Source organism: Notothenia coriiceps, unplaced genomic scaffold, assembly GCF_000735185.1.
Source record: "Notothenia coriiceps isolate Sejong01 unplaced genomic scaffold, NC01 NC01_scaffold00004795, whole genome shotgun sequence".
NCBI classification, from domain to species: domain Eukaryota; kingdom Metazoa; phylum Chordata; class Actinopteri; order Perciformes; family Nototheniidae; genus Notothenia; species Notothenia coriiceps.
This window is the reverse complement of record NW_011337496.1, coordinates 516,704-527,434: the sequence shown is the minus strand read 5'-3', so window position 1 is coordinate 527,434 and position 10,731 is coordinate 516,704. Positions and strand designations below refer to the sequence as shown.

At 39.6% G+C, this 10,731-nt stretch overlaps 2 protein-coding genes across 4 annotated transcripts in view; both read left to right on the top strand.

Annotated features, from left to right (window-relative positions):
• The window catches only part of LOC104942567 (6-phosphofructo-2-kinase/fructose-2,6-bisphosphatase 2-like), an 18,958-nt gene extending 14,690 nt beyond the window's left edge, over positions 1-4,268 (top strand). For both annotated transcript variants that reach the window (XM_010767812.1, XM_010767811.1), the window contains exons 15-17: positions 2,328-2,528; positions 3,073-3,140; positions 3,231-4,268. In XM_010767812.1, coding sequence (XP_010766114.1) covers positions 2,328-2,528; positions 3,073-3,126 — 255 coding nt within the window. In that variant the 3' untranslated portion in view covers positions 3,127-3,140; positions 3,231-4,268. The remainder of the gene's footprint in view (positions 1-2,327; positions 2,529-3,072; positions 3,141-3,230) is intronic.
• A 2,331-nt stretch (positions 4,269-6,599) lies between these two features.
• On the top strand, positions 6,600-10,729 carry LOC104942566 (complement receptor type 1). Of its 2 annotated transcripts, none has more exons than XM_010767810.1 (11): positions 6,600-6,715; positions 6,801-6,998; positions 7,937-8,036; positions 8,112-8,185; positions 8,461-8,685; positions 8,798-8,983; positions 9,433-9,529; positions 9,637-9,710; positions 9,796-9,975; positions 10,258-10,437; positions 10,515-10,729. In XM_010767810.1, the coding sequence occupies exons 1-11, from the start codon at positions 6,661-6,663 to the stop codon at positions 10,544-10,546; spliced, it is 1,401 nt and encodes a 466-aa protein (XP_010766112.1). In that variant the 5' UTR covers positions 6,600-6,660; the 3' UTR covers positions 10,547-10,729. The 2 variants fall into 2 exon arrangements, with proteins under 2 accessions (XP_010766112.1, XP_010766111.1); XM_010767809.1 differs by having other exon boundaries at positions 8,795-8,983.
• The last annotated feature ends 2 nt before the right edge of the window (positions 10,730-10,731 follow it).

Below are 10,731 nucleotides of genomic sequence, written 5' to 3'. Positions count from 1 at the left end.
CAATACTGCTGATGATCTCAGGGGTAAAGAATAAATCAAAGAAGGATTCCACGTCATGAATTGTTATTTATGCCACTCGTAATGGCATAACGCGTGGGCCCTGAAACCAAACCTCTGGCAGCAGGAATGTAGCGTGGCGTTTCCTCGTGAGAGGGAAACCAGATTTGAAAATGTTTTGATGTCCAACCACTGCCATGATGGACACGATCCTCCGGATAGGATAGGGCAGAGGCATGTAGCGCAGCTACAGATGCAGCGATTCATTTCAGACAGTTTGAAACGCGAGGACCGTGATTGGTACGTGATCTGCCCTCGCTCAAGGGAAAACCTCCAGCTTGACTTGNCTGCCATGATGGACACGATCCTCCGGATAGGATAGTGCAGAGGCATGTAATGCAGCTACGGGATGGGATCCTCTGTGTCCTCTCCACTTTCAGCCTTCCCCTGAAAGTGGAGAGGACACAGAGGATCCCATCCCGTAGCTGCATTACATGCCTCTGCACTATCCTATCCGGAGGATCGTGTCCATCATGGCAGTGGGTGGACATCAAAACATTTTCAAATCTGGTTTCCCTCTCACGAGGAAACGCCACGCTACATTCCTGCTGCCAGAGGTTTGGTTTCAGGGCCCACGCGTTATGCCATTACGAGTGGCATAAATAAGAATTCATGACGTGGAATCCTTCTTTGATTTATTCTTTACTCCTGAGATGATCATCAGCAATATTGTCGACATGACACACCTGCATGGGGGACGTTCGGTGGCAAACTGGAGGGATGTTGATGCCACAGATGTTTGAGCAAACATTGGATAGGATTTGTGTATGTCTGTTTGTGAAAGAGACATTATCAAAGGACTAATATGTAACTTTTTTGTTCAATCTGATTTTGTGCAAAAAGTAATAATGCAAGAAAATCCATTTTGCTGCTAATCTTTGACATATCCAATACTGTTATAAAAAAAAAGAGCCAGTCACCAGATATGTATTTTTTGGAAAATAACATTTTCAGGATTTTTTGGAAAATCCTGAAAATGATTACATTTTTGGTATTTTCTATTAGGGCAGAAGTTGCTTTAAAGATTGAACCCAAAAAAGTTGTGAAAAAAAACTTTTAATATAATGTTTTTATCAAAGTATTTTGCAGTGGACATTTTTGTCTCGAATGACTAATTTGCGTAGTCCAATCGAATGATACCGGAGGGTTAAAGGGAGACATCTGACCCCAATAAGCGAAATGCAACATGATGAAAAACAAACAAGCACAAGAAGAATTCAAACCCAAAATACACTTTACAAAGTTTAATGTTTGTACACTTTTTCTATAAGAATTGCTTTTCGAAAATACCACTTTTTTTGTGTGAATTTGCATGGTTTCTACTTCTGCCCCCTGGACTTATCAATCACCGTCCCCCAACAGACAACTTCTAAATAGCAACTGGCTATTCTTTAATGAACCGATTAGAAAATGCTGAACAGAAGATGAATCTGTGTTTGGACGGGAAATCCCAAAGGCATGTTTAATTTCTTTTTGTCTTCATTTCCTAATCAACCGGCTCCATATCTGCTCCCTGGTTGTAGAGTTTGTGCTGATGAGAAACCAAGAGTCCTAAAGAGAGTGGGTGTTAACACATAAACACATTCCCTGAGAAACCTCTTGTTAAATGGGCTGATAAATATCCTGTCTGCTGGGACCAACATGACGCTGGCCTTTCTATTTAGAGCTGTTTGTCTCAGTGGCTTGTTCCTCCCTCGCCCTCTCATTCTGCCAAATCCATTTATCATGTCTTGTGTACATAAACATGTGTCCCCTCTGTGTAAAGAGATTCTGAAAGTTTCAGGAAAAGAGATTCTCTCTCTTTTTATCCTGATCCATTTCTATAAAAACCTGTCTGAAAATGAGCTGATCAGATTTTGGCCACTTTATGATGTCATAAAGATTTGTAGGCTTGTGTAACCATTAGCCAATCACCGACCAAGGTAACCCCCCCTACCTTATCACCTGAATCTCCTCCTAGAGCACCATTGGGTTCTTTTTAACCAAATATCTCTCAGAGGGGTGTGGGGAGTGGCTCCTTATTTTCATCTAAAGTAACAGACACAGAATCAGCACTTTTGAAACAGGGCTGAAACAGAGGGGATTATGGGATGCTACAATGATCTGTTTGGTGTTTGGAGCCAAACACTTCAGAGACATGTTTTGTATACTGTATATCTGAGACCTATAATAAAGTATAATAGGGGACCTTTAAGTCCTTGATTAAGGTTAAAACATAAAAAAGCAAATTGTAATCAGCCCACCTTTGTCTGTCTTTCTTCACTCTCCAGAATAAAGTCCCAGCAAATACGGTACCGCCCGCTTTCCTCCGTAGGAACAGCTTCACCCCGTTGTCCAGCCAAGACCAGACCAAACGGCCCCGTCTGTACAGCGTGGGCAACCCCCCGCATGCCCGCAAGACCCAGGCCCCCACCTTACCCAGCATGCAGTTCTCTGAGGCATCCGAGGGGGCAGAGCTGCTACAAAGTGTAGTGAGTACTACTGTCATTGGTAGAGGTTTAAAGGTCTGGTAAATGGAGAGTAAACTAAATGAATAAATAGAAAAACTGGTGAATAATGATAAAGGATGGTAAAAGAAGTACAGTTTGATTTGTTTTATCAACTGATTGGAGTTATAAGTGTAAAGCAGAGTTTCTTTCTCACCCCTTGCATTAATAATTGATATATTAATAAATGTTTTGGACGTATAGTTCTTCTGTGCTTTGGTTTCTATGCTCCACATACATTGCATCATTATTCTACAGAGCAGGCCCATAGAACATCTCAGATATGTCGTTTTATTAAGTATCTTCAATGTGTTTCTTGCATGTTATTGCTCACAAAGTCACCTTTATTACATTTACTGTACTCTTTATACTGTAATGAACAGACAGGGAGTGTGTTTTCTCTGGTTGTTGACCTCAGATTTTTAGTATTAGCTCACCTGCAGTCGGTGCCAGTCAAAATAAACGCCTGGTTCCTTATTTGGCTCTGTGTTTGTCTTAATGCCGTCTCCCTTCCCTTTGCATCCTGCAGGACTCTGTGAACAGCTTCAGTGCAGCAGACACAGACAACTGTGTTGGGAGTTAAAGAAGCCAAAAGAGGTATTTTCAGCCTTTTCCACAACTTTATCACGTGAAACATCTGTACTCTCCATATATATCTCACACATTTTGTTTTTCCCTTTATCCCAGGCTTTTCTCCACATGGATGTAGTATCTCAACGACCAGCAGTAGAATCTCCACCAGCTTCAGCCATTACATTCTTAAGCAATTTATTTCACCATATCAGTGTAAAGCTATTTGTGATATCTCTTTGTTTTTTGTTTGAAAGGTTATGTGCTTGTAAGTGATTGTACACATAGACATGATATCGATGCCTTTGCACAGAAGCCTTCAAATCTATGCTGGGATCCAGCTCAGATGAATAATGAAGTAAACATTTGTAGTAAGAAATACTCAAAAAACCCGTCTTAGTTTCTGGCACACTCCAGGCTTTTTTTCTGTATTAGATGTCTTCTCAGACTATTTATTTTTAAACATTCCCTGGTTGTGTGCGTCCTTCCTCAGGTGCAGGTTCTGGCTAGATGTAGTCATGATTTTATATTGAGTGTAGTATAAAGCTTTAAGGCTTGTGGTGGGCAGAACCAAGCTGTGAAATTTAATGAAATGTTTCATCAAACGTGCAGCAGCTACTGTTCCTTTCTTACTGTCTGACACATTTTCCACTTTTCTCTTCAGTAATGCCTTCCTGTGTTTTGCCTCCTGCTCAGATAACAGCTTTAATATACAGCACGGTTCACTGTGATAACGTAAAGCTGACAACATTTGAACTCCATAAAATGTATGCCAATATTTTAAACGCAGGGTGCTCATTACTTTTAGTGTCCTCATAGTTATACGCAAATATATGGTGTAATTCCTGATAAAATAATAGTACTTCTTGTTAATTAATAGCTTTTAAGTAACCATACAGTATGGATAATCTCTATTCACATGACTTTGATTTTAATGTGGGCAATTGATTGGTATTTGGAAAAAGTGCCTTTTATTTAAAGGACTACTAGGCTGTGACAATAGCAGAGTTATTTTAACATTTATAGTATGACTATGTTTCACCTGAATTGAAGGATTGACAATATATTTGCATGTCTTAAAGTGCTCAGGTGTTATTGCACATTGTGGCGTACATGTTTCATTTATTAAAGTTAAAGGTGACCTATCATGCAAAATGCACTTTTGTACGTCTTTTATACATGAATATGTGTCCCCGGTGTTCCAGGGAACTCACCAAGTGTCAGAAAACACAACCCTCTCTATTTTCCTCCATACCCAAATCTCTTAAAAAGGGGCTGCAATGGATCTGATACAGACTGATCCAGATTTGAACACTTCTATGACGTCACAGAAGTGGCGCTACGGCTATTGGGCCAACTCCACCAATCAGGAGGAGACAGCCACGGACATTGCCGTTCGAAAGGGCTGGAGACGCTGTAGTACATATGCCAGGCCTGTAGATGGTGCTGTTCTCACAGAATCAGCCCATGCAAAGACAGTGTTAAATTGAGCGAAATGAGGAATGGCTAAAATGCATGATCTGTTTGGTATTTTGAAAAATAAAAAGTATAAATATGCCTTATGTAGGTATGGTCCTACACTATATTATTCAAATATAGCATGAAAGTTCCACTTTAATTTAAATGCCATTTTTACATTGAGTTCAGTTATTTTTCTGATTATGTTATGTTATGGTTATTTTGACCAGAAAATAATTTTAGGTTTATGAAGAAGGAATTTTAATGAATGTGATTTTCATCTGAAATGTGACCTCCCAGAGTGAGTCATAACTCTGGGAGTGGAAAGAGCCAAAGTCATAACTCTGGTGATTTGGAAAAGGTCAAATTATCAGTTGTTATTTTCCTGCTCTGACGACTGAAATAATCCTTGAATGAGTCAAGTCAGATAAAAAGCTCTGATTATTTTACATGGTGAAAAAATAGCCCTTAATGTACGCTAATGTGTTTGTCATTCTTAGTTGTTTTAAATAATACTTAACACTTTTGTCATACTAAATCATCTGGTAAAAAAGTAATACAACATCCGTCCGTCCCTCCTTTGTTGATCTCCCTGAGGTTTCTTCCACTTCTTCCCCATTAACTGTGGGTTTTCTTTGGAAGTTTTTCCTTCTCCAATTCTGGGGTGTGTAGAGGACAGAGGTTGTCATATTTGTATGCAATATTCTGCTACAAATTGTAAAAGTCCCTGAGGACAAATGTGTGGAGCTATATTAATAAGATTGATTGATTGATGTATGATATAGTGTAAAAAGTCATAGTATATTATCTTGACAATTTTGGAAATTAACGACATAGTATAGGGTTAGGGTTAACCTTATACCAGCGGTTCCCAACCTTTTTCAACTCAGGGCCCACTTAAGAATCAAAAATGTTTTTGCGGCCCACATTCAACCATAAACAATACGGAGGCTAAATAAAGTTCTGAATGGTAAATTCAGAACATGTGACATGTTGTAAATTCAGTAGAACAGAGACCGCTGTCAAGGACTGTAATGACTGTTGCTAAGGAGGATCAAGAAAGAGAAAGGAAAAGAGGTTAAAATAAAAAGCAATCGTAATAATGAAAATGTTTCCACACAAATCATAATATCTTTGCAAATTATTTGGCGGCAAATATTGAATTTACATTTACACCCTTTAATATTGTATGTGGGCTTTTAGATGAAGACCGCACACAGTTAATAAATACAACTATTCTTCTGGCTAAAATACATATTTTTAAAAGTCAATCAAGGAGTAATCTTAATTTAAGGTGTTTTAAGAGTAGATTAAAAATAACATTTATTTTGAAAAAAATTATTGCCACAAAAATCAAAGGGTGGCTCGACACGCCATGAAATGGGAAATAATGAGCTCTAACGAAGAGTGGGATTAAAGGAACAATAAACATGCTTGCCATGTTGTGTTTTTGGTGATATTTGGTTGTCAACCTATTTTTGTTTGTGAAATGTTGAAGTGGCTGACTGTATCTTTATTTCTTCTGTTTTCGTTTTGTTGTTGTCTGAGATGGGAATATCATCTCCTTATTGTTATGTGTCCATGTTTGTGTCTTAAGCCTGTAAACTATTTTTTATTTTATTTGGCGGCCCATTTGCAATGCCTTCGCGGACTACTAGAGGGCCGCGGCCCACAGGTTGGGCACCGCTGCTTTATACTATGTCTTAGTACTTACATTCTCTTGACTCTCTATTGACTTTACTTATTGGAACACAAATATAATTTTGTTTCTATTGTCCTAAATACTGAAAGAAATTTAAATTCACTTAGACTTGACAAATGATAATCATGGGTTCTGTTTAAAAAACGGATAGGAAGGTTATAGGTTTGGTTGATCACAGTAATGTTGGCAATACAACAAAAATAAAGTTGTATGTGTTTGGAGGGCAGTAGTCCTGTGTGCTCTGTTGTTTTCATGTGGGCTGTGCTTTCCCCGCTGCTCCCGCTGTGAGCCCTCCTCTATAAATTGCTTAATCTGAACCGGCTGGTGCCATTCCATCCGTCATCTGCCTGCAGGATTTGTTTACACGGAACTACACAGTCGACAAACATGAGGAATATCGGTCTGAATATTCTGCTTTTATCATTTGCCCTTGGCGTTTCAGGTAATTAGTAGAATAATTCAAATGTTGCAGATTGTTATTTGTTATTTGTATGTAAAATAAATCTTTTCATTTTCCAAAATAAAAGCTCAAGTACCAAAACAATGTTCGGCACCACCGGAGTACCAACATGCGAGACTAGTGAAGAAATACAGCGGCTTACAGAAGTTCCTGAGCGGGGAGAAGGTGTACTATGACTGCGCCGAGGACTTCACTCCATCCGGGGGGAGCAGAGCCTTGCAGTGTGTCGCTGGGGGATGGCGCAAACTGACTCTGAAATGCCAAAGTAAGTGCCTTGCATACTTAGCCATCTAGTTTAGCATTTAAAATGGTCAATATACGGTTAAATGTTAATGTTTCTGTGAAGGTTTTCAACGAGACGTTTAGAGTAATGTGATTTAAAGCATATTTTACAAACTGACTGTATCCCCCTAGCGCTCATGGGGTACATTTACATGTAATTCTATTACATATCGTGGTTACTAAATCTTATAGAACCAATAACATGTTTTAAAGTCTGAAAGCGAAGCAATTGGCTTTAGAATAAAACAAGAGAAAACATTGAAATATGTATGCAGCTTTTTATTAAGATGCTACCCAAACATTGACACGAGATTAAAGGATATTTATAAGTTTGTATCCCTTTTTTTTTTTATAATGAAAGTTCACACAGACCAACAATTATTTTAGATAACATGAAGATGTAAAAGGCAAATCCTAGATAACCAATTCCTTTTTTACGATCAGACACATCTGTGTGGAGCTTAAATGGTTAAGTGTTAAGATCATAAATGTGTGGGAAATTTCTGAAGCAATTGGAGACAGGATTCAGAGAGACACGAGGAGAGCTGGAGCTTTGATGGCAAACACTGGTGGTTTATTTGGAGCTTCGGCCGGAGAATTCACAAGACCTGTCATGAGCCACGATCTGACCACACGGTTGAGATGCCAAACCAATTCTGAAGATCTCTACCCCAGTATTTAGCTAGTTCTGAGAAAATAATCAACATTGTGCATAACAAGATAGAACCATAACACCTCTATCAGCTGACGCCAACAGGCAGACAAAACACTGAGAGCACAGCAGCCAAGGTTACAGGTGCGTGTGCTCAGTCAGGACAGTTTTAACTGATAAACTGGGTCAAAGTTATGGGCCTTGGAAAATATTTCCAACATATCAATGGTTGTGATTGGCCATCAACTCTCTCTCTTTCTTTTTTGCAGAGAAATCATGTGGCAATGCTGGGGATCTGCCTCATGGAGAGTTCCAGTATGAAGGGAACTCATTCATTGGGGAGAAAGCGTATGCTGTATGCAATGAGGGGTACGTAGAAGAATGATTGACATCCTGTACAACTTGATCAGAATAAGCTTTTGAATTTGTGTTTTATGTTCACAGATACTCTCTGAAAGGACTTAATTATATTATCTGCAAGAAGTCGGGCTGGACCAGTGACATTCCGTCTTGTGAAGGTGAGCAACCCTAAAGACTCATGATCCACAAACCATTTATATTCTTTACACACAGTAAGGTGAAGTTGCTGCACCTTAATAGATGATCTCAAGTGGGCAGTGTTGTCAAAAATGAGTAATTACCGTCTGCATGTGACGCACAATGCATATCCTTCATTTCATTTAAACACATTTTCCATTATGCAATAAGGATTGTGATATCATATTAAGGTTGTTCAGTATATTACTCATGTTTAGAGAATCACCTAACAGAAAATCTATTGAAATCTCCTCAGAGGGAGAGGTCACCTGCCCCCCCCCTGCAGTGGCCCGGCACTTGGTGAGCAGTGCTGGAGCTGTGTCTGTGCACCGGGTGGGGGTCTCTGTGACCTTCACCTGCAGTCAGGGTTTCCAGCTGGATGGAGCTCAGAGCATCAGGTGTGGAGCTGGTGGTCTGTGGCAGCCCCTGCCCCCTCAGTGCCGGCCTGCACCAAACAAAACTCTGTCACCCAATGAAGGCAGTGAGTTAGTATTTCCACCACATAAGCAAGTTGTCAGCATTTTGGCAGTATGGAGACATTTCAGTTTATTCAAAAGAAGAGCTCTGTTTCTAAACTTTTCTCTGTTCAGCAGGGGGATGCAGGGTGCCGGTAAACACTGACAACACTAACCTCGCTGACAGGTACATCAGAAAGACATGGTTCGCTTCTGGGGACAAAGTCTATTACGTGTGTGATGTCGGATACGTTCAGGCAGGTGGCAGCAGATACAGCAGGTGTATCGAGGGACAGTGGACCCCAATGGAGTTCAAATGTCAACGTAAAGACTTAACTAACATATACTGACTTATTTTATCACTTTTATCGAATTGTCCTCTTCATTGTACTATTAATATGGAACAACCTTTGTGAAATCATACTTTTTCTTGTTCTCATTAAGAGGTCTATTGACTGATTGAGCAGCACAACCATTGATTTTTGACCATTTGTTTAAAAGGCATTTCTATAATTTTTTTGAAACATGTGGATTTCCTAGAAATGTGTCTTGTGTATGATTTTGCCCAATGATTTTAGATTTAGTTTTTTAAGTGCATGCTTTCTTAATCTGACAAATAAGGCTTCTGTATATTTCTTTCTTTGTGTGTAAACAGACGTTTAAAGACCTATTTTACAGTCCTGATGACTGATAGACTGCAAATAAATATAAAAAACAATATTTTACAAGGTCACAATGAGCTGGTTAACTTAACCTTTATTTATCCCCAATAGGAAAGTCATGTGGCTCTGCAGGAGAGATTATGAATGGAGATTTTACATACACTGGATTGGAGTTTGGAGACAAGGCTACAGCTGTCTGTGATGAGGGGTGAGGAAGATCCTTACACTGCGCTGCTTTCTTACATACTGTTATTCTTAACACTTACAGGATTTTCTCCATCTTGTAAACTCTGACTTTTGATAATTTTTCATCAGGTATCGTCTTGTAGGAAAGGCAACCAGAAACTGCCTGAGTAAAGGCTGGGACGCACGTGTTCCTGCTTGTGAAGGTGAGCTGAACAAGCATCATTTGCCAGTTGATCATTAATTTCCCTTCCTCTTTAGCTGTGCCAACACTATTTAACCTTTTTACAGCTGTGGTGTGTGAGGAGCCGTTAACAGTGACCAACGCAGAGATGAGACACCGTCACGAGCCACCGTACACATACAGGACTGTGATCAGCTATCATTGTCGCGCAGGAACCCTCATTGGACAAAGGAACATTTGGTGCACCAAGGATGGGACGTGGAGTAACTCTCCTCCTGAATGCAGAGGTTCATGATACTCTTAGTTACAACAGACTTCCCCTATTATACTGTTTTTCCTCAATATGTCATAGGTCTCATATATCTATCTATCTATCTATCTATCTATCACAAGAGCATGCATTGTAGCATCCCATAAACCCCTCTGTTTCAGCCCTGTTTCAAAAGTGCTGATTCTCTGTCTTTTACTTTAAATGAAAATAAGATGCCACTCCCAAAGTGGATTTTGCCTAATGGGTGACCTTTTAAGCAACTATATATTTTTCTGAATTTATTTCAATTTCTCCACAGAGGTATCATGTCCACCTCCAAATGTGGCCAATGCCTACTGGATGAGAGCTCAGAACAAGCAGTTCCAAGAAAGGGACAACCTCTCCATCGAGTGTGAGTGGGGGTACACGATGTCCGGCCCCAGCTCCATTACCTGTGGTCATGATGGCCGCTGGTCCCCTGGCCTCCCTAAATGCACACGTAAGTAATACATTCTTGGTTGAATTTCTTCATAATATATATATTTTACAAAACTTATGACCATCTGTTTATTTCAGCACGTCGCAGTCGCACCAACTGGAGGGGCTAACAAGCTAGCTGAAATTTGAACTACATTATTTAATCCAACCTGGTTAAACGGCAGTCCAGAGGATGGGACTAATGGTCTCTTAAGCTTAAAACTGTCTTCCTGCACTAATAGTAATATATATTTCCTACTTGCTCATAAAACTCGTATGAACTCATTGTAAAGACATTAAATATTTGAAATGAAGC

Excerpts from the sequence above, each read along its gene's own strand:
- LOC104942566 (XM_010767809.1), top strand. The coding sequence starts at position 6,661 with ATGAGGAATATCGGTCTGAATATTCTGCTTTTATCATTTGCCCTTGGC. Across the intron at positions 8,037-8,111 it reads TATGCTGTATGCAATGAGGG|ATACTCTCTGAAAGGACTTA; the intron begins GTACGTAGAAGA and ends TTATGTTCACAG. Across the intron at positions 8,186-8,460 it reads TGACATTCCGTCTTGTGAAG|AGGGAGAGGTCACCTGCCCC; the intron begins GTGAGCAACCCT and ends AAATCTCCTCAG.